The 20,701-nt window shown below is 42.2% G+C and overlaps 2 protein-coding genes and 1 long non-coding RNA gene across 10 annotated transcripts in view; 1 reads left to right on the top strand and 2 right to left on the bottom strand.

The window, feature by feature from the left end:
* The window catches only part of LOC135484188 (spectrin beta chain-like), a 41,329-nt gene extending 38,411 nt beyond the window's left edge, over window positions 1–2,918 (top strand). For all 8 annotated transcript variants that reach the window (XM_064765397.1, XM_064765404.1, XM_064765403.1 and 5 more), the window contains 2 exons: window positions 116–262; window positions 488–2,918. In XM_064765397.1, the coding sequence (XP_064621467.1) occupies window positions 116–262; window positions 488–643 (303 nt within the window). In that variant the 3' untranslated portion in view covers window positions 644–2,918. The remainder of the gene's footprint in view (window positions 1–115; window positions 263–487) is intronic.
* Window positions 2,919–8,140: 5,222 nt separating this feature from the next.
* On the bottom strand, window positions 8,141–17,690 carry LOC135484187 (uncharacterized). The gene is made up of 8 exons (XR_010446429.1): window positions 17,630–17,690; window positions 15,852–15,961; window positions 15,162–15,300; window positions 13,770–14,711; window positions 13,144–13,313; window positions 12,560–12,691; window positions 11,697–11,911; window positions 8,141–11,318 (listed from the first exon to the last, which is right to left on the bottom strand). It is a non-coding gene; the product is annotated as an uncharacterized LOC135484187 (long non-coding RNA).
* Window positions 17,691–18,872: 1,182 nt separating this feature from the next.
* Window positions 18,873–20,675, bottom strand: LOC135485064 (uncharacterized). Its single transcript, XM_064766795.1, has 3 exons — window positions 20,622–20,675; window positions 20,095–20,241; window positions 18,873–19,687 (listed from the first exon to the last, which is right to left on the bottom strand). The coding sequence occupies exons 1-3, from the start codon at window positions 20,634–20,636 to the stop codon at window positions 19,544–19,546; spliced, it is 306 nt and encodes a 101-aa protein (XP_064622865.1). The 5' UTR covers window positions 20,637–20,675; the 3' UTR covers window positions 18,873–19,543.
* Window positions 20,676–20,701: the final 26 nt, after the last annotated feature.

The raw sequence follows: 20,701 nt of genomic DNA, 5'->3' as shown, positions 1-20,701 counted from the left end.
ATGTTTAATTTTGAATGTTCTATAATAAAGTTTGGTTGGCTTTATTCTTGCAAAGTTGCAAACAGAACATGATGTTTCAAAAAGGCATTCTATTTTCATGTTTCCTTCTTTTCAGGATCCAAACACTCGCTACCATAACGAGCCGGCAGTTGTTCTAGATGCTGCCTCGTGCAGTGTTGCCACAGACTATGTCAAGAGACACCATGTCTTCAGACTAAAACTTAACAATGGTGGAGAATACTTGTTCCAATGCAAGGATGATGTAAGTATTGTGTGTTTACAACTTTCAAACATTATGACATTATTTATGCCCCGTCTCACCTCTAGTGTAAAGGCAGGTCTCTGGGCCATATCAAGAGATTTTACAACTTAAAAATTGTGATGAAGCTAGTTAATTCTCTTGCAATCTATCACATGACAGATTTATGCCAGTTAATAGCGATAAATCTTCAGGCTCTTATAAATCAAGTTTATTGTTGTGTTTCAGGATGAAATGAATGTGTGGATGACGAGAGTGAACAGCAGTCTTGGTGATGGTGAAGGTCCCTCGCCGACACGGGCCCAGACCTTACCCGCCAGGCCTGAGTCTCCCAAAGAATCAAAGAGACGGTCGTTCTTTAGTACGCTCGGGAAGAAAAAGTGAGAACATTGACGCAATGAGCTTTGTGTTGATTGATTGACGCTTGGGTGGAGGCATTGGATACTATGATCCTTAGTGCTACGTGTAGTATATATATTGCATCATTTCCATTTATAGTTTTGAAAGTATCTCTGCTAGTCATGCGGACTACGACTTCATGCAGACTTGGTGTATTCACATTTATGGGACATTTACTGACTCCAGGTGTTTGTCCGTGGACCTATTTGTATCTGTATCAAGCTTTGATCAATTACTTTGTTTGCAGAGGGCCACACGTAAATTGGTCTCAATGTGCTGGCCTAATTCGGCAACGCATTGTATTACCTTCTATTTGTTTCATATCCATAAACAATAAATTAGTATATCACTCATGACATAGCGCCAATCCAAACATTATCGCTTCATTGATATCAATCCATTTTTATGTGCAATTATTTTGTTAACGTATGGTTAACTGAGCTTCTGTAGACATTTTTGTACTTTCGAGTGGATAAATTTATACACCATGTGTGTACGATAATAAGAACACATTTGCGATTTTATATTAAAAGTTGTTGCGTTTAGTAACACTTGAGGAGCATAGAGTCCATTCATGAAGATGAGATCTTAAAGAGAAGATCAACCACGGCCTGTACATCGTAAGGCTGGTGGGAAACTTTTAAGTTCATGTAACCTTACATTGTGACATTATTTCAAGAGCAGTCCACCTATGCAACCATCCAAATCTCAGCTTGTACACACTTTAAAAGGACTGCCAACAACCTGTCACCCCTGTGCAAACGGAACAGACTGTACCAAGAACAATTTATTTTTGGCACAGGAGTGGACAGGTTGAACCCTTTCACTTTCTCAAAGGACACAACATCAAGGCAAAATATAGCAAAAGTAGACAATGCAGGAGTAAATATGATTTTGCTGTGCTTGATGGAATAGTCCATAGTTGTCAAGAGCTGTGATACTAACCTAGCTCTGTCCTTTGAGATAGTCAAAGGTGAGAGAAACCACTCTTACAAAAATGTGGTCAATTTCATAGACCCCAAAACTTCTGTATAATTGTAGATATATCTGCCCGACATATAAGGAAGTGTAGTAGTAATAGTGCATGTTTGTAAAACAATTTGTTTCAATTTTATGTATAGCAGAGTACAGTATATACCTGTCCACAGCTTAAAGCTACCTAAACTATTCAAATTTTGCGAAAGGTCCTGAACCTTCCACTAGAGGTCTTGTATCAATCACTAGAGGTGTTGTGCATTCTCCAAGCTTGTATGCTCCTCTGGAGATCCTGTTCAGTCCACTATAGAGGTCTGGTGCCTTCAGTCTTGTACTAGCCAGTCTGTTGTTTTCAAACGGTCTGGCAAGCCCTTGTGCATATTTGAAATACTGAGTTGACAGCTGACAGCTGACAACTACGTGTAGAACTAATTGCACCAACAACAAAAATTGAGCAACTTGCAGAAATGATGTGAAATGAAAGTGAGTGTCCGACTGGAAATCGAACCCACGACCTCAGCAGATAATGCACAATGACCCCTGTATACCTGAATTCGTATCAAGTATAAATGCCAGGCCTTCTGAAAACAATAGATTTTGGAGGTTCTCTACTTTAATGCATGTAGAGATTTATGTGCCATGCCTTCATCTGAAGACCTAGAACCTTGTTCTACATGCCGAGATTAAGTAGCCGCAATGAAAATGGAAGTACCATGACTTCCTCTGTAAATTATATTGTTGGATTATCTGTCTATTGTTGGAATATCTTGGGAGACTTATATCAGTGGATTTTGCATGATTTGCTCTTTATCAGAACAGCTGTCAGTGGGTAGGCTTCCGGGATGGTATTTACAACTTTAGCAGCAGCATTCATCATAGTGTCTAATTGTTAAACCCGTTTAATTACTTTGTGTCAAGATGTGAGATGCTTCACCACTGTAGGCTTGCCAGTCACTTCAAGGAACTGTAGATGTGCTATAGAGATCAGGATTTGCTTTAATATGGCGTCTCACCGGCATCGGATTATATTTCTCCAGTTTTATATAAGAAGTGAATTTTAGCCAGTAGCCAAATAGCTTTTATCAGAGACAACTGGATTTTATTATTAATATTCGTGAAATCACATTTTGTTCTTGCATTTATTCCTTGCTTTGTGATGTTCTAGTAAAAAATGATGCAACTCTAGCTTCTGGCTTGCTGCCTTCACAGACGGCCTGGGAGGCTCCCATCTATGGTTTTTGTAATATCATGCTTATAATGGTACAATAAAGGAACCTGATATGAATTATGTCTTTATTCTATTTTGTGGAAGTTTGAACTATGGATTGGGAGTGGATCCTTTTGAAGACAAGTTCGCTGGTGATTCCACCTGCCTTGAAAGTGTACCTGTCTGTATTGTAACCTCCCCTAACTCACAAGACAGATACTGTGTGGAGTTTGAAGGAGAAAGTACTAAGAACGCTTGATCACCTCCAGAATATCTCAATCATTTATCTGCAAGCGATTTACAAAAACTGTTTAAATTCACATCGAGCAATTATATGATTTGGGAAGGCATATGTCTTCAATGTCTCCCTGTAGAGACCATGTCACAACCAATCTGATGACAGTAGCTGCTACAATTTCCAAGATCTGAATAGTAGTTACCAACCGGCTTAACTCGTCCTAGACACTCACAACCAAGCCAATGACAGTAGCTGTTACAATTCTGATTTTACCACGGCGAATCCAAGATCTTTTCATTAGGCCCTGGTGCCGGCGGTATAGAAGAGACGGCCAAGCACATTTTTGCAGAGGCAATGTATACAGGGTTGAAATAAGAAACACCTGCTGAGAACTTCCTGTGACTAAATCTGGTCCACCTGACATGGATCCTTCTGACAGTCTCCCTTTCAATAAAACTGAGCCTCTCCCTTTTATCGATTGAAGCACAAGTGTCACGCATGGGATAAACAGTTACAAAGTAAATTTATTTTTTTATCAAGTAGGGTGCCTGTAGGCTTCGGATTCCCAATGATTAAGTAGAATCACAGAAACTATCTTCAAATGAGCCATTGAATGCGACATGTAACAAGCAACACTAATTTACAAAGGATGTGAAAGAGTTAACCATTTGACGAAATGCCACATAACTATCAGGAAATCGCCCTCTGAACTGGTGACAATCGGACTGGCCTGAAATTCTCATTATCGTCCACTCCTCAGTAAAAAGAAATCCAACTAAAATGGGGTCATTGTATACAGTGGTACTGTATTACCCCGATGAGAAGCACTTTCAAGTATGTCCCCCTCTCTCAACTAAGATATATTTGTGCGTACCGGTTTGACTACAGGCATCGCCATCTCTCAGTTGGTAACAAGAAGGTGAAACCGGGCTGCAAATTTTTCCCAGAGGAGCGGGATAATGATTATTTCAGACCGATCAGAGTGTCTCAAGCTCAGAGCGAAATCACCTAACAGTTAGTTATATGGAGTTGCACCAAAATGCAGACTCTTCATTTCATTTGTAAATAGGCGTCGACTATTTTTGTTACATTCAATGGACCCAGTCCTACAATCTCTGGAAGAGCCAAGTCTGCACATAATTACTGGTATGCAGATTTGCCCGCGAGGCAGAAAAGACCTGACAATTGCCACTGCTTTAGGAATGTAGCAACAATATTGCTTCAAAGCAAGAAATGAATCTGCACATATTTATGAAGATATGCCAGCAAGGCATCAAAACCTTCGTAAGCCCGTAATGAGCAACTAATTTATAAAATTACAAACAGGATTTATCTTACAACTGTACTGGTCCAAAGAAAGAGCCAAGTCTGCACATAACTACTGGTATGCAGATATGTCAGTGAGGCAGACAAGACCTGACCACTGCCACTGCTTCACAAGTGTAGCACTGATATTGTTTCAGAGCAAAACTTAAGTACGCATATAATCACTGGTATGCAGATTTGCCTGTTCGACAAAAAGACCCCGAACACTACCAAGCAACACTAATTTACAATTGACATGAAAGAGTATACAGTTTGAGGGAAAGCCACATAACTATTAGATAATTGCCCTCTGTACTGGTGATAATCAGACTGGCCTGAAATTCTCATTATCAACCACTCCTCAGTGGAAATGAATCCAACAAAAAATGGGGTCAATACTGTATTACCCCGATGAGAAGCAATTTATTGATGTCCCCCACTCTCAACTAAGATATTTGTGCGCGTACCGGTTTGACTACGGGCTGAAGTTGACGATGTACTCCTGACGGAGCCATTGGGTGCTTCGCCCGCTCATTGACCGAGGCATGGTGACCTGGAGACAGTGACCGGATTAGCACTAGCTGGTCGAAGGACACTTCACAGGGCGTCAATTCGCAACTTCTCATCTTTTTAAGGCACGACCTATTCACGTGGACCAAGGCTTACCAGTCAACCTACTCCTTACGTAGCGTGGGGTACCAACCCACCGCAGATTCAGGAGTGTGCAATGGTTTCGGAATATCCTACACCCAATTGTGCTGCCCATTCGCAATAGGTTTGCCCACCGCCATTCCCCTCTGACATCGCCATCTCTCAGACAGTAACAGAACGGGGCAATGGGGCTGCAAATTTTTCCCAGAGGGGCGGGATAATGATTATTTCAGACCGATCAGAGTGTCACAAGTCAGAGCGAAATCACCTGACAGTTATATGGAGTTACACCAAAATGCAGACTCTTCATTTCATTTGTAAATAGGCGTCGACTATTTTTGTTACATTCAATGGACCCAGTCCTACAATCTCTGGAAGAGCCAAGTCTGCACATAATTACTGGTATGCAGATTTGCCCGTGAGGCAGAAAAGACCTGACAATTGCCACTGCTTTAGGAGTGTAGCAACAATATTGCTTCAAAGCAAGAAATGAATCTGCACATATTTATGCAGATATGCCAGCAAGGCATCAAAACTTCGTAAGCCCTTAATGAGCAACTAATTTATAAAATTACAAACAGGATTTATCTTACAACTGTACTGCTCCAAAGAAAGAGCCAAGTCTGCACATAACTACTGGTATGCAGATATGTCAGTGAGGCAGACAAGACCTGACCACTGCCACTGCTTCACAAGTGTAGCACTGATGTTTCAGAGCAAAACTTAAGTACGCATATAATCACTGGCATGCAGATTTGCATGTTCGACAAAAAGACCCTGAACACTAACAAGCAACACTAATTTACAATTGACATGAAAGAGTATACAGTTTGAGGGAAAGCCACATAACTATTAGATAATTGCCCTCTGTACTGGTGATAATCAGACTGGCCTGAAATTCTCATTATCGACCACTCCTCAGTGGAAATGAATCCAACAAAAAATGGGGTCAATACTGTATTACCCCGATGAGAAGCAACTGATGTCCCCCACTCTCAACTAAGATATTTGTGCGCGTACCGGTTTGACTACGGGCTGAAGTTGACGATGTACTCCTGACGGAGCCATTGGGTGCTTCGCCCGCTCATTGACCGAGGCATGGTGACCTGGAGACAGTGACCGGATTAGCACTAGCTGGTCGAAGGACACTTCACAGGGCGTCAATTCACAACTTCTCATCTTTTTAAGGCACGACCTATTCACGTGGACCAAGGCTTACCAGTCAACCTACTCCTTACGTAGCGTGGGGTACCAACCCACCGCAGATTCAGGAGTGTGCAATGGTTTCGGAATATCCTACACCAAATTGTGCTGCCCATTCGCAATAGGTGTGCCGACCGCCATTCCCCTCTGACATCGCCATCTCTCAGACAGTAACAGAACGGGGCAATGGGGCTGCAAATTTTTCCCAGAGGGGCGGGATAATGATTATTTCAGACTGATCAGAGTGTCACAAGTCAGAGCGAAATCACCTGACAGTTATATGGAGTTACACCAAAATGCAGACTCTTCATTTCATTTGTAAATAGGCGTCGACTATTTTTGTTACATTCAATGGACCCAGTCCTACAATCTCTGGAAGAGCCAAGTCTGCACATAATTACTGGTATGCAGATTTGCCCGCGAGGCAGAAAAGACCTGACAATTGCCACTGCTTTAGGAGTGTAGCAACAATATTGCTTCAAAGCAAGAAATGAATCTGCACATATTTATGCAGATATGCCAGCAAGGCATCAAAACTTCGTAAGCCCTTAATGAGCAACTAATTTATAAAATTACAAACAGGATTTATCTTACAACTGTACTGGTCCAAAGAAAGAGCCAAGTCTGCACATAACTACTGGTATGCAGATATGTCAGTGAGGCAGACAAGACCTGACCACTGCCACTGCTTCACAAGTGTAGCACTGATGTTTCAGAGCAAAACTTAAGTACGCATATAATCACTGGTATGCAGATTTGCATGTTCGACAAAAAGACCCTGAACACTACCAAGCAACACTAATTTACAATTGACATGAAAGAGTATACAGTTTGAGGGAAAGCCACATAACTATTAGATAATTGCCCTCTGTACTGGTGATAATCAGACTGGCCTGAAATTCTCATTATCGACCACTCCTCAGTGGAAATGAATCCAACAAAAAATGGGGTCAATACTGTATTACCCCGATGAGAAGCAACTGATGTCCCCCACTCTCAACTAAGATATTTGTGCGCGTACCGGTTTGACTACGGGCTGAAGTTGACGATGTACTCCTGACGGAGCCATTGGGTGCTTCGCCCGCTCATTGACCGAGGCATGGTGACCTGGAGACAGTGACCGGATTAGCACTAGCTGGTCGAAGGACACTTCACAGGGCGTCAATTCGCAACTTCTCATCTTTTTAAGGCACGACCTATTCACGTGGACCAAGGCTTACCAGTCAACCTACTCCTTACGTAGCGTGGGGTACCAACCCACCGCAGATTCAGGAGTGTGCAATGGTTTCGGAATATCCTACACCCAATTGTGCTGCCCATTCGCAATAGGTTTGCCGACCGCCATTCCCCTCTGACATCGCCATCTCTCAGACAGTAACAGAACGGGGCAATGGGGCTGCAAATTTTTCCCAGAGGGGCGGGATAATGATTATTTCAGACCGATCAGAGTGTCACAAGTCAGAGCGAAATCACCTGACAGTTATATGGAGTTACACCAAAATGCAGACTCTTCATTTCATTTGTAAATAGGCGTCGACTATTTTTGTTACATTCAATGGACCCAGTCCTACAATCTCTGGAAGAGCCAAGTCTGCACATAATTACTGGTATGCAGATTTGCCCGCGAGGCAGAAAAGACCTGACAATTGCCACTGCTTTAGGAGTGTAGCAACAATATTGCTTCAAAGCAAGAAATGAATCTGCACATATTTATGCAGATATGCCAGCAAGGCATCAAAACTTCGTAAGCCCTTAATGAGCAACTAATTTATAAAATTACAAACAGGATTTATCTTACAACTGTACTGCTCCAAAGAAAGAGCCAAGTCTGCACATAACTACTGGTATGCAGATATGTCAGTGAGGCAGACAAGACCTGACCACTGCCACTGCTTCGCAAGTGTAGCACTGATGTTTCAGAGCAAAACTTAAGTACGCATATAATCACTGGTATGCAGATTTGCATGTTCGACAAAAAGACCCTGAACACTACCAAGCAACACTAATTTACAATTGACATGAAAGAGTATACAGTTTGAGGGAAAGCCACATAACTATTAGATAATTGCCCTCTGTACTGGTGATAATCAGACTGGCCTGAAATTCTCATTATCGACCACTCCTCAGTGGAAATGAATCCAACAAAAAATGGGGTCAATACTGTATTACCCCGATGAGAAGCAACTGATGTCCCCCACTCTCAACTAAGATATTTGTGCGCGTACCGGTTTGACTACGGGCTGAAGTTGACGATGTACTCCTGACGGAGCCATTGGGTGCTTCGCCCGCTCATTGACCGAGGCATGGTGACCTGGAGACAGTGACCGGATTAGCACTAGCTGGTCGAAGGACACTTCACAGGGCGTCAATTCGCAACTTCTCATCTTTTTAAGGCACGACCTATTCACGTGGACCAAGGCTTACCAGTCAACCTACTCCTTACGTAGCGTGGGGTACCAACCCACCGCAGATTCAGGAGTGTGCAATGGTTTCGGAATATCCTACACCCAATTGTGCTGCCCATTCGCAATAGGTGTGCCGACCGCCATTCCCCTCTGACATCGCCATCTCTCAGACAGTAACAGAACGGGGCAATGGGGCTGCAAATTTTTCCCAGAGGGGCGGGATAATGATTATTTCAGACTGATCAGAGTGTCACAAGTCAGAGCGAAATCACCTGACAGTTATATGGAGTTACACCAAAATGCAGACTCTTCATTTCATTTGTAAATAGGCGTCGACTATTTTTGTTACATTCAATGGACCCAGTCCTACAATCTCTGGAAGAGCCAAGTCTGCACATAATTACTGGTATGCAGATTTGCCCACGAGGCAGAAAAGACCTGACAATTGCCACTGCTTTAGGAGTGTAGCAACAATATTGCTTCAAAGCAAGAAATGAATCTGCACATATTTATGCAGATATGCCAGCAAGGCATCAAAACTTCGTAAGCCCTTAATGAGCAACTAATTTATAAAATTACAAACAGGATTTATCTTACAACTGTACTGCTCCAAAGAAAGAGCCAAGTCTGCACATAACTACTGGTATGCAGATATGTCAGTGAGGCAGACAAGACCTGACCACTGCCACTGCTTCACAAGTGTAGCACTGATGTTTCAGAGCAAAACTTAAGTACGCATATAATCACTGGTATGCAGATTTGCATGTTCGACAAAAAGACCCTGAACACTACCAAGCAACACTAATTTACAATTGACATGAAAGAGTATACAGTTTGAGGGAAAGCCACATAACTATTAGATAATTGCCCTCTGTACTGGTGATAATCAGACTGGCCTGAAATTCTCATTATCGACCACTCCTCGGTGGAAATGAATCCAACAAAAAATGGGGTCAATACTGTATTACCCCGATGAGAAGCAACTGATGTCCCCCACTCTCAACTAAGATATTTGTGCGCGTACCGGTTTGACTACGGGCTGAAGTTGACGATGTACTCCTGACGGAGCCATTGGGTGCTTCGCCCGCTCATTGACCGAGGCATGGTGACCTGGAGACAGTGACCGGATTAGCACTAGCTGGTCGAAGGACACTTCACAGGGCGTCAATTCGCAACTTCTCATCTTTTTAAGGCACGACCTATTCACGTGGACCAAGGCTTACCAGTCAACCTACTCCTTACGTAGCGTGGGGTACCAACCCACCGCAGATTCAGGAGTGTGCAATGGTTTCGGAATATCCTACACCCAATTGTGCTGCCCATTCGCAATAGGTGTGCCGACCGCCATTCCCCTCTGACATCGCCATCTCTCAGACAGTAACAGAACGGGGCAATGGGGCTGCAAATTTTTCCCAGAGGGGCGGGATAATGATTATTTCAGACTGATCAGAGTGTCACAAGTCAGAGCGAAATCACCTGACAGTTATATGGAGTTACACCAAAATGCAGACTCTTCATTTCATTTGTAAATAGGCGTCGACTATTTTTGTTACATTCAATGGACCCAGTCCTACAATCTCTGGAAGAGCCAAGTCTGCACATAATTACTGGTATGCAGATTTGCCCGCGAGGCAGAAAAGACCTGACAATTGCCACTGCTTTAGGAGTGTAGCAACAATATTGCTTCAAAGCAAGAAATGAATCTGCACATATTTATGCAGATATGCCAGCAAGGCATCAAAACCTTCGTAAGCCCTTAATGAGCAACTAATTTATAAAATTACAAACAGGATTTATCTTACAACTGTACTGCTCCAAAGAAAGAGCCAAGTCTGCACATAACTACTGGTATGCAGATATTTCAGTGAGGCAGACAAGACCGGAACACTGCCACTGCTTCACAAGTGTAGCACTGATATTGCTTCAACGCAAAACTTAAGTACGCATATAATCACTGGTATGTAGATTTGCCCGGGAGGCAGAAAAAACCTGAACACTGCCACTGCTTCAGAAGTGTAGCACTGATATTGTTTCAAAGCAAAACTTAAGTACGCATATAATCACTGGTATGCAGATTTGCCCGGGAGGCAGAAAAGACCTGACAATTGCCACTGCTTTGGGAGTGTAGCAGCTATATGGAGTTGCACCAAAATGCAGACTCTTCATTTCATTTGTAAATAGGCATCGATTATTTTTGTTACATTCAATGTGCCCAGTCCAACAATCTCTGGAGGGACCTTTCGTGTGGCAAATCGCATTGGTTTTTTAAAGTGAAAACAAAAAGGTCACTACACATTAGCTAAGCTACAGTAACTAGAATACCAGGTGTGGATATTCCATTGTACAATCTTTACTCCAATAACCATATTAACAAATTTTTAAATCACATACTACAGAGCACAAACTACATAGTTAGACAAGGACAGAAAATGCTGTCACACCATAGTTGAATTCCACTGCTTTCCATTTATCCCAGCAAAGAAACTGTGGATACCCTTGATAATGCACATAACTATAGATGATAGACAGTCTTTTCCACTCAGAATGGAAGGGGCCATATCTTGTTCAAGACATTTGAACTTGGTTGACGTGATCCTTGTCCATAACCTAGCTTGTTAACGAGAGATGTCACGGGCTCTACCAGCTTCAATTACCAGTGGTTTTCAAGTTGAGGTGCTGAAAATAAGACAATAGTTCTTTTGATTTTAATGACTTCTTCTACAAAGACAGAGTTTTTAGAAACAGCTCCATGAAAGTCCTCTGACTTACTAAGGGGGGTTGTCAAATGCACTAGGACAACATACAGTGATTGCAGTTCACTCTGGAACCTTATCCGCCAGGAACTTGCCAGCACTACTGACTAACAACTATTTAGAATGAAAACATTTCTGTTAAAGGAACACAACAAGACTAGACCAGTGTTATGACTAAAATCTGTTATAAACTTTTTGACTTATTATTCTCGTCATTCTGGACATACTTGCTTTCTGATAAGTTATCTGGCAGGCAGGCTACTGTACATCTATCCTGCACAGATTCACATTGCACACTAACCTTGTATTCTAAGATTGCTTGTCCGTGCAACGACATTGTAGATTTATTCATCATTTTCTCTAGTCAGATTTTGCTGCAGTCAGCTGATCACAGTGAAATCTTGTTGGTGTTGGAGTTGCAACCCTCAGCATGTGGACTGATCTTGGCTTGATTACCAGGAGAACGATGGTGCGGTAGCTTTTCTCTTTTCCAGTCTGTGCCATCAGATGGACGAGCTGGAAAGGGCCACAGTTTTCATCAATAAATTTTCTAAACAAAATAAACAATGACGCGGAACGGTCCCCTGGCTTTTCCACACCTAGATAATCATCTGCCAAATTAGAGGACACTCAGGCAAATACGAAGCTGTTTTAGAAACAAGTGCCATTACCTGCCATAAACAGATCACTGGTCTGAAGTGCAACTGACAACCATCACGTTTGCTGACAGACTCAGTGAATAGTTGTCAGTAACTTGTTACAAACATTCAGCAAGATAAAATGTTGAGAATTGTCTGCGTTGTTGTCCAGTTTCTCATGCCTTGTTTAGGCCAACCTACCTTCAGTCCACACAGGGAACTCCTGCTGTTTTTCATCATAAGATGCCTTGGGTGGTGTATCAATGTGATGAAATACTAAACACCATCTCCAGATAATCATCCGAGTCCGCTGTCCGAGGTGATTTGATGTTGAGCAGATTTTTGTTCATTATTTGGGCAGGAATCAAGATTCAATCTATGTCAACCAGGCTCAGAGACATGAATTTTACTTCAAGCTGTTTGAGACTGCATACTTCTCTTACCTGAATGAAGGGTAAGAAACCTCAATGCTTTTGACAGCTTTTCGACTAGGTAGTTGATGGAATATGAAGAACAATTTTCTTACCTGAAATATTTGTTCCTTTAAAAGTCAACTGAATCCCTCTTCAGGATACACACACAGACCTTTATGATATGGACACATGTTTCTCCATGTATGTTGAATCTCTCCATCTCATCTTCCTTGAAACCATGCAGGCTGAAAAATAACTCAAACTATTAGAATACCTGAATTTGTAACACCTCAAGCTTTTCACTGCAAGGACGTCTTGACTGCAGCTAAATTTCCTCTGAATTTTTTTAAACATGTATTGACGAGTCTTCTCCCTAACCAGCTGTCACCGTCTCACCGAGTTCTATTATCTGCATCATTGTCTTGCACTGTAGGCTCGGATCACAGCAAAAGGATCATTTCAAAAGCATGCTTTACAGCACAGTGTATTTCTCATGAAACAACAAACATGCTACGACTTGCCAAGGAGGCAAATTGGGCATCTAATTATCAGTGCCCTCTATCATGTTCATGTTGGCACCTAGTCAGTGGGTATTTCCCCAGGTCAAACCAAGCTGCTTCGTCCTTTTACTGTAGGATGCAGAGGCTCTCTTGTACAGCCTCTGATAATTCAAGTTCATATTTAAACTGGAACCAACTTCAGTTCTGTTCTTCGTGGCACTGGCAACGTGGCCGGAAAGATGAAATATTTTTCTTGGTGTGTCCCCAGCCCTCCTTCACAGCAGGTGTCCAGATGCGAGTGCATCCTAGTTAGCAATAGTTTTTCTAGACCTCTATGACATCCCCGTCCTCCAATCTTAAAACCATGCTGAAACAGAAGGCCAATACCATTAGGACGATCATAATTTTTTGAGGCTATTACACTGACACTTGATTACCAGGAGAACGATGGTGCGGTAGCTTTTCTCTTTTCCTGTCTGTACCATCAGATGGACGAGCTGGAAAGGACCACTGTTTTCATTAATAAAATTTTCTAAACAAAATAAACAATGATGCGGAACGGTCCCCTGGATTTTCCACACCTAGATAATCATCTGCCAGAAAGATGAAGACACTCAGGCGAATACGAAGCTGTTTTAGAAACAAGTGCCATTACCTGCCATAAACAGATCACTGGTCTGAAGTGCAACTGACAACCATCACGTTTGCTGACAGACTCTGTGAATAGTTGTCAGTAACTTGTTACACACATTCAGCAAGATAAAATGTCGAGAATTGTCTGCGTTGTTGTCCAGTTTCTCATGCCTTGTTTAGGCCAACCTACCTTCAGTCCACACAGGGAACTCCTGCTGTTTTTCATCACAAGATGCTTTGGATGGTGTATCAATGTGATGAAATACTAAACACCATCTCCAGATAATCATCCGAGTCCGCTGTCTGAGGTAATTTGATGTTGAGCAGATTTTTGTTCATTATTAGGGCAGGAATCGAGATTTAATCAATGTCAGCCAGGTTTAGAGACATGAGTTTTACTTCAAGCTGTATGGGACTGCATACCACTCTTGGACAGCCTCTGATAATTCTAGTTCATATTTAGACTGGAACCAACTTCAGTTCTGTTCTTTGTGGCACTGGCAACATGGCCTGGAGACAAAATATCTTTCTTGGTGCATCCCCAGCCCTCCTCCACAGCAGGTGTTCAAGATGCGAGTGCATCCTAGTTAGCAATAGTTTTTCCAGACCTCTGTGACATCCCTGTCCTCCAATCTTAAAACCATGCTGAAACAGAAGGCTAAAACCATTAGGACGATCATAAATTGTTAAGGCTATTACACATGAAAGTTTCTGTCACTAATAAGTCATCCTGCTGGTATTCATCCTTTCATCATCATTATAGCAGAGGCATCTTCCTTTAAGACATTTGGCTAGGCATCCTGTCACAGACTCGTCCTCACTGTCACTGGCTTATTTTGCTGTTGCCAAGTTTGTACAGTCCAATATGGTGCCAACTTTGCGTTGTCCTTGGCCCGACATCAAATTTTTGTTCCTGTGTTAGCAATTAGGCTGTCACTGTCACATGTCCAATGACTGGCATTACTGTTTCTCAGACAACAGGCCAGAAATAAGTCACAAATTTTGACAGTTTATCAGTCAATACTTAGCCATGCCAAACCAAACCGCTTTATCTTTTTCAACAGTAATATGGCATCGGGTCTCTCTTGGACAACCTCATCAGTGAGAGCCACGCCCCTGATCTCGAAACAGGCTGAAAAAGATCTTGAAGCATTTAGAATTGTCATGCAAGTAATTTTTAGGCCATTACTGAACGCAAGATTCTTTGATATCATGCTGAATCATACATCTTCTCAATTACTAATTAAGGTAGCATAGCTGATAGACACCCAGCTACCTAGGTATTTTGTAAAGACTTCAGTCTCTAGTTTCTTCCCCCTTGTCCTTGTCATTCATTGGCTTTTTTAAATACTGAGGTAAAGTTTAAGTTGACCAATTCAAAACACGTTGTAACATTGTCATCATCGGATTAACACTGCTGGCTGCCACGTATTAAGGCCTGGACTTCATCTCAGGGAGATTCTTTGGCACACCTCTCAAGCCAGCATTGCCAGCTTCGTTTCTTCCGCTCAGGTCATTTGCATCAAGTCCCCTAACGCAAGTCTGCTGTCAGAATGGTGGTAGATGTATCTACTGTCCTCACTCTGTTGTTCTTATGTCTCCCGTTGGTGCTGTCCTTGGTGACCACACCGTCTCTCACCACAATCTTGTGGCTCCTACTCTGTAACGTCATAACACGTCCCTCTGGTCAACTATACATAGATCATGGTCTACATCATGGCCTGGAAAAGGAGTACAATTCTCATTATATAAAACTTTGCTGAATTTCGCGATATTTTGAGAACCCAACGTGAAGAGTTGGCTATTGTTTTTTGTTCAGAAATAAGTTTTTGTCATTTTTTTCAACAGCAAACAGACCCAATCCGTTGAAAACATAAAATTCCCTCAAGTTTGTGACTCCTGGAACTTCTTGCATGGTTTATGCTCAGCTAGAACCTTACCAGGATTGGGACAGGCAAAGACCTAAATTCCCTCAAGATTGTGACTCCCGAAATATCTTATATGGTAATGCTTAGAACCTGGATTGAAGAAAGTCTTTTGAAGTGAGGGAGCTGCATTCCCAGGACTGCCCCTGAAGCTGTCACCTCCCAAGGACCAGATGGGAAATGAGGATAACAGTCTCATTGAGAAAAAAGGGTTTTTTTGCTGTCGGCAAAAGAACAAAGGAAATGAAGATACATTGTGACCTTATGTTCCACAAACCATAAACTTGCGTGAAGACATTAATGACATATGGTTCACAAAGTTCACCGAGTTGTCAATGACAACCTACCATAACAGATATGCCTGGCTCCAGTTTCTCCCCAAACAGTTGTACACGTTGCCACAGCTTGCCAGCACCATCTCGGACAGTCGCTGTCTTTAGATATGTGGCCTGTTTGCCTGCAGAAGTAAACCATTTTGTTGATAACAAGGAAGAGGGCGATATAATTTTCTGCTACAGAGGTGGGTCCCATAGGGTAATACTGAGCAAAGCAAAGTGTTGCATCCCTGTCCTATTAGTATCCAAATAAAATCTTGCATACCAACTGACCATCTTAATTTGGCCCCAGATGTGGTCTTCTCTTCCTCGTAAAGTTCTGTCAAAATCACAACCAACTTTGAGCCCCTCAACACTTGTGTGGATGCCACAGAGTTCTAGTGAAAATTTCAAGGTGCACTTCCCCTCTGACATAGAAAATATGCAAATATTCGGAAAATCTCCCCATTGTGGGAAAGTTTTTTTGAGAAAATTGTGGTCCAACAGGAATGAACTGTTCCATGGAACATAGAGGGATGTTCCAGCAGGATGATCAAGTTTCCAACGAATAACTGTTCTGTATCGCCTAAGTGATTAATCTAATAATTTTAGAAAAAATCCTTTGCAGTGACCAACTTTGGTCACAATGCTTTACAATTAAAGGTCAGAAAGCAGCCACATATATTATGGTTAGCTCCCCGCCCGGCCTGTGGCTTACTTTTATGGGGGGGGGGGGGCAAGATCAGTTCTTTCACAATTTTTGAGAAAATCCTTTGTAATGACCCACTTTTTGTCAGAATGCTTTACAATAAAAGATCAGAGAGCAGCCACTTATATTATGGCTAGCTCCACCTCCTGGCATGTGGCTATCTTGTATGGGAGGGTGGGCGTTGGGGGGGGGGGGCAAGATCAGTTCTTTCTCTGCACAATTTTTGAGAAAATCCTTTGTAATGACCCACTTTTGGTCAGAATGCTTTACAATAAAAGATCAGAGAGCAGCCACTTATATTATGGCTAGCTCCACCTCCTGGCATGTGGCTATCTTGTATGGGAGGGTGGGCGTTGGGGGGGGGGCAATGTTTTTAATGCCAGTTTGACAATTGGCCAGAGTTTGCATGAAAAAAACCATTTTGGTGTGCAGACGAATTTGGCCCCTGCTTCCTGCAATTTATGGCACAACCCCTATTCGTCAACCCCCTTCCTGGGCAAACATTTTCGGGGCACAGGCTTTTAGGGTGAGGGAGAGTCCGATGGGGGGGGGGGGGGGAGAGTAGAGCAGTTCAGTTACCAGTAGAATTTCCCTGCCCTAGCCATGCCGGAAACTCGGGGTTAGAACACAGCCTTTAACCCAAACCTGCGTTTATTTTCGCAGGGTGTCTATTTCTCCCTTGCTAGGCCGCGAAAATCAAATGTCATATCCACACATTCAATGTATGTTTTTAATGCACACGGCAGTGCATGCAAAATGGCCACCGAAACATTGTATTCAATTATCGCACTGGACTGGTCAGTTTCAACATGATTTTCACCATCAAAAATGGTAGCAATCGCCACATAATTCAGTTTACCAGATGCAGAATTACACGCAGAACAAGAATACCTGGTTCCGGCACTTTGGTGACTATCATGAAACACAGACTCGGGATGTTTTTTGATGAAAAAAAATCAGCGCACGTGTGTGGCCGGAACGCCACCATCAATTTTTTTGCCAACCACACCAAACTCCTTATCATTGGCATTGCCCCGAAAACGCTAGAAACTCAAAAAGATCGGAATATGAATGAGCTACGATACCTCATCTATGAACCTACCATCCAAAAGTTGTCTTTTTTCGCGAAATCAAAGAATTTAACGGAGAAGTTTTGAAACATGAGTGCCGCCGCGCCGAAGATTTCACGATGTCTGCACGTGGACTGACGGTTGTATGTTGACGTCATTATCATCAGGTGGACGGGGCGAACAGGCGGTGCAGTTTCGGCGGCAATTAAAAAAAAATTTCCAGTGCATTTTTTTAATAAGACCCTAAATCAAATATCTTTCCCTGTTAATTTAACCAAACCTGTGTTTATTTTCGCAGGGTGTCTATTTCTCCCTTGCTATGCCGCGAAAATCAAATGTCATAGCCGCACAGTCAATGTATGCACACAGCAGTGCATGCAAAATGGCCACCGAAACATTGTATTCAATTATCGCACTGGACTGGTCAGTTTCAACATGATTTTCACCATCAAAAATGGTAGCAATCTCCACGTAATTCAGTTTACCAGATGCAGAATTACACGCAGAACAAGAATACCTGGTCCCGGCACTTTGGTGACTGTCATGAAACACAGACTCGGGATGTTTTTTGATGAAAAAAAAATCAGCGCACGTGTGTGGCCGGAACGCCACCATCAATTTTTTTGCCAACCACACCAAACTCCTTATCATTGGCATTGCCCCGAAAACGCTATAAACTAAAAAAATCGGAATAAGAATGAGCTACGATACCTTATCTATGAACTTACATCCAAAAGTTGTCTTTTTTCGCGAAATCAAAGAATTTAACGGAGAAGTTTTGAAACATGAGTGCCGCCGCGCCGAGGAATTCACGACGTCTGCACGTGGACTGAAGGCTGTATGGTGACGTGTATCAGGCGGATGGGGCGAAGAGGCGGAGCAGTTTCGGCGGCAATTTAAAAAAATATTCCGGTGTATATTTTTATTAAGACCCTAAATCAAATATCTTTCCCTGTTAATTTTTCTCTGTCGCCTATCCGAATTCAGGATATTCCGAAATTCTTTTTTTAGAGCGTCTTTTATCGTCATTCATCAATGAATAGCAGGACGAATAGTTGGTTGTGACAATGTCTTTCATGAAAAGCCCAAGCCTTGCCATTATTGACTGTTTGCTACAAATGGCGCTCTTTCTCGATTAATTCTCTCCGAGCCCTCACAGTTCTACTCTATAAGTCAACATTAGAGACACAGTCATGATGTTCTCATCCTGAGGAACTCTCATATTAAATGTCAGAAGCCTAGTAGTTAATCACACACATAAAAACATAAAAGGTATGCAGTTGAAGTTTGATGTTTTATTAACACATACAACAAATTATGAATTCTAAAACACCCGAGTGAAAATATTTCTTTTTCATATTGGATAATGCATATAGCCTCACTTTCACCACAGAGGTTTGGTTGAGACAACCCTAACAACTTGGGTTGGTGCGAAATATGGAAGCATTTCAAAAGCATTTAAAACCAAAGGTGGTGTTATTCGATATTTAATTTGAGATGTTATAGAATAGAAATTGATACCTCACTGTCAGTATTGATTATCTCACCCAAACCGCTCAGGTGGAGCTAAAATATTGCCCAAAACCTCGACTACGCCTTGAGTAAACTAGATTTCCGGATTCCATAGATACTGATGAAGATGGTGTGTGTACACAGCATGCATGGATTACAGATGTTCCAGAGATTTTCCTTCAGTCTTTCACATTGAAATGATGTTGAGTCACAGCACTGTCTCTGAACCAACTCGTAAATTATGTTACACCGTATCAACTAGGATTTGTCTACATCAAAATGGCTAATTGTTTCCATCAGAAATCCTCTTCATGTTATGGTGTCTTCAAAAATCAAAACTCTTCCTGTGGGAGAATAAATCCAAAGTCAGATATGCTCATTGTTTTTTATATAAACTTGTCTCTTGAATAATAATTAGTCTAAACACACCATTGTTAATCTGCTTTCTTAGGAAACGACATCTGGATCAGGTTGTAGACAGCTAAGCCCATTCCGAAAATGCAGAGCCCCAAGGATGTGGCATATGGGAGCTTATCTCGCAGACCCCTCTTTTGCCACACCAGTAAGCCATCATCTCTCTGTAAGAAAAGGAAGCTTTGATATTAAATGAAGAACACTGAAAAATATATAGAAATAAAATAAATAAAAGCAGTAGAACACCCCCCCCCCCCACCCCATTCACCTCTGGACATCTGTTTTGTTCCACTATTACCATATTGGTAAATTTTCCATTCAATTGGACCTCTGTAAATTGAGCGTATTTTGTAATCAGGAGACCTCATTATTAGGGCGACAACATCAGGCAGTCCCAAGGGTGTCCTTAATGAAGTGGTTCTACTGCATCAGCAAGAGCTTAACTTTACCAAGGGAGATTGTAGCCATAGTTGTTTTTACAGCCACTGGAATATAAAGACGAATTTCACACCATCCCGTGGTGGTCCAAAGTATTAAGTATACACAACACCGTAGTAGCCTTGATACTAACCGTCATTTCTGTTTGTAATTGCTGGAACTTCTTGTAACCCTCTGCATTGGGAACATAGCCAAGGGGCTTGCCCTTCCCCGTGCATTGGACAGCTGAAGTGGCAAGACCACGGGTGCCAATGGCTTGGAGGGCCACCCTATTGAGAACCTGCAAGTGTACAGTAAATAAAGGATGAATATCTATTAATTCTATCAGTAAATGTATATCAACCCGATTGGGGCATAGGCAATGAAAATTAATGAAGGCCTAGACCCAGTTTGTATTCAGGGGATCTATGACATGTATGAGGGCAAGGACAGGGGGATCCACAACGTCACAACCAACCAAGCAACGGCGGACTGTCTTCATAGCGGCCATGTTGGAAGGTCATTCAACCTCAAGCAAAATCGAATACAAAGCAAAAACAGAGCAACTATGCCAAAATATCTCAGGTTTTATTCAATCCCAATTACATATGGTATGTACTGCCCTATTGAAAAAGAAATTTAGACACTTCATAATGAGAAAACATAGTGATTGTTTATGACCTGAATTCCGTTCATTTTCAGTTTACGTCGGAAGCAGTACTACGCATGCGTAATGACGTTTCCGGCGTGAGGAAAGCACC

Source organism: Lineus longissimus, chromosome 3 (assembly GCF_910592395.1).
Source record: "Lineus longissimus chromosome 3, tnLinLong1.2, whole genome shotgun sequence".
Lineage (NCBI taxonomy): Eukaryota > Metazoa > Nemertea > Pilidiophora > Heteronemertea > Lineidae > Lineus > Lineus longissimus.
The sequence above is the reverse complement of the archived record's forward strand: the minus strand, read 5'-3'. Positions and strand labels throughout refer to the sequence as shown.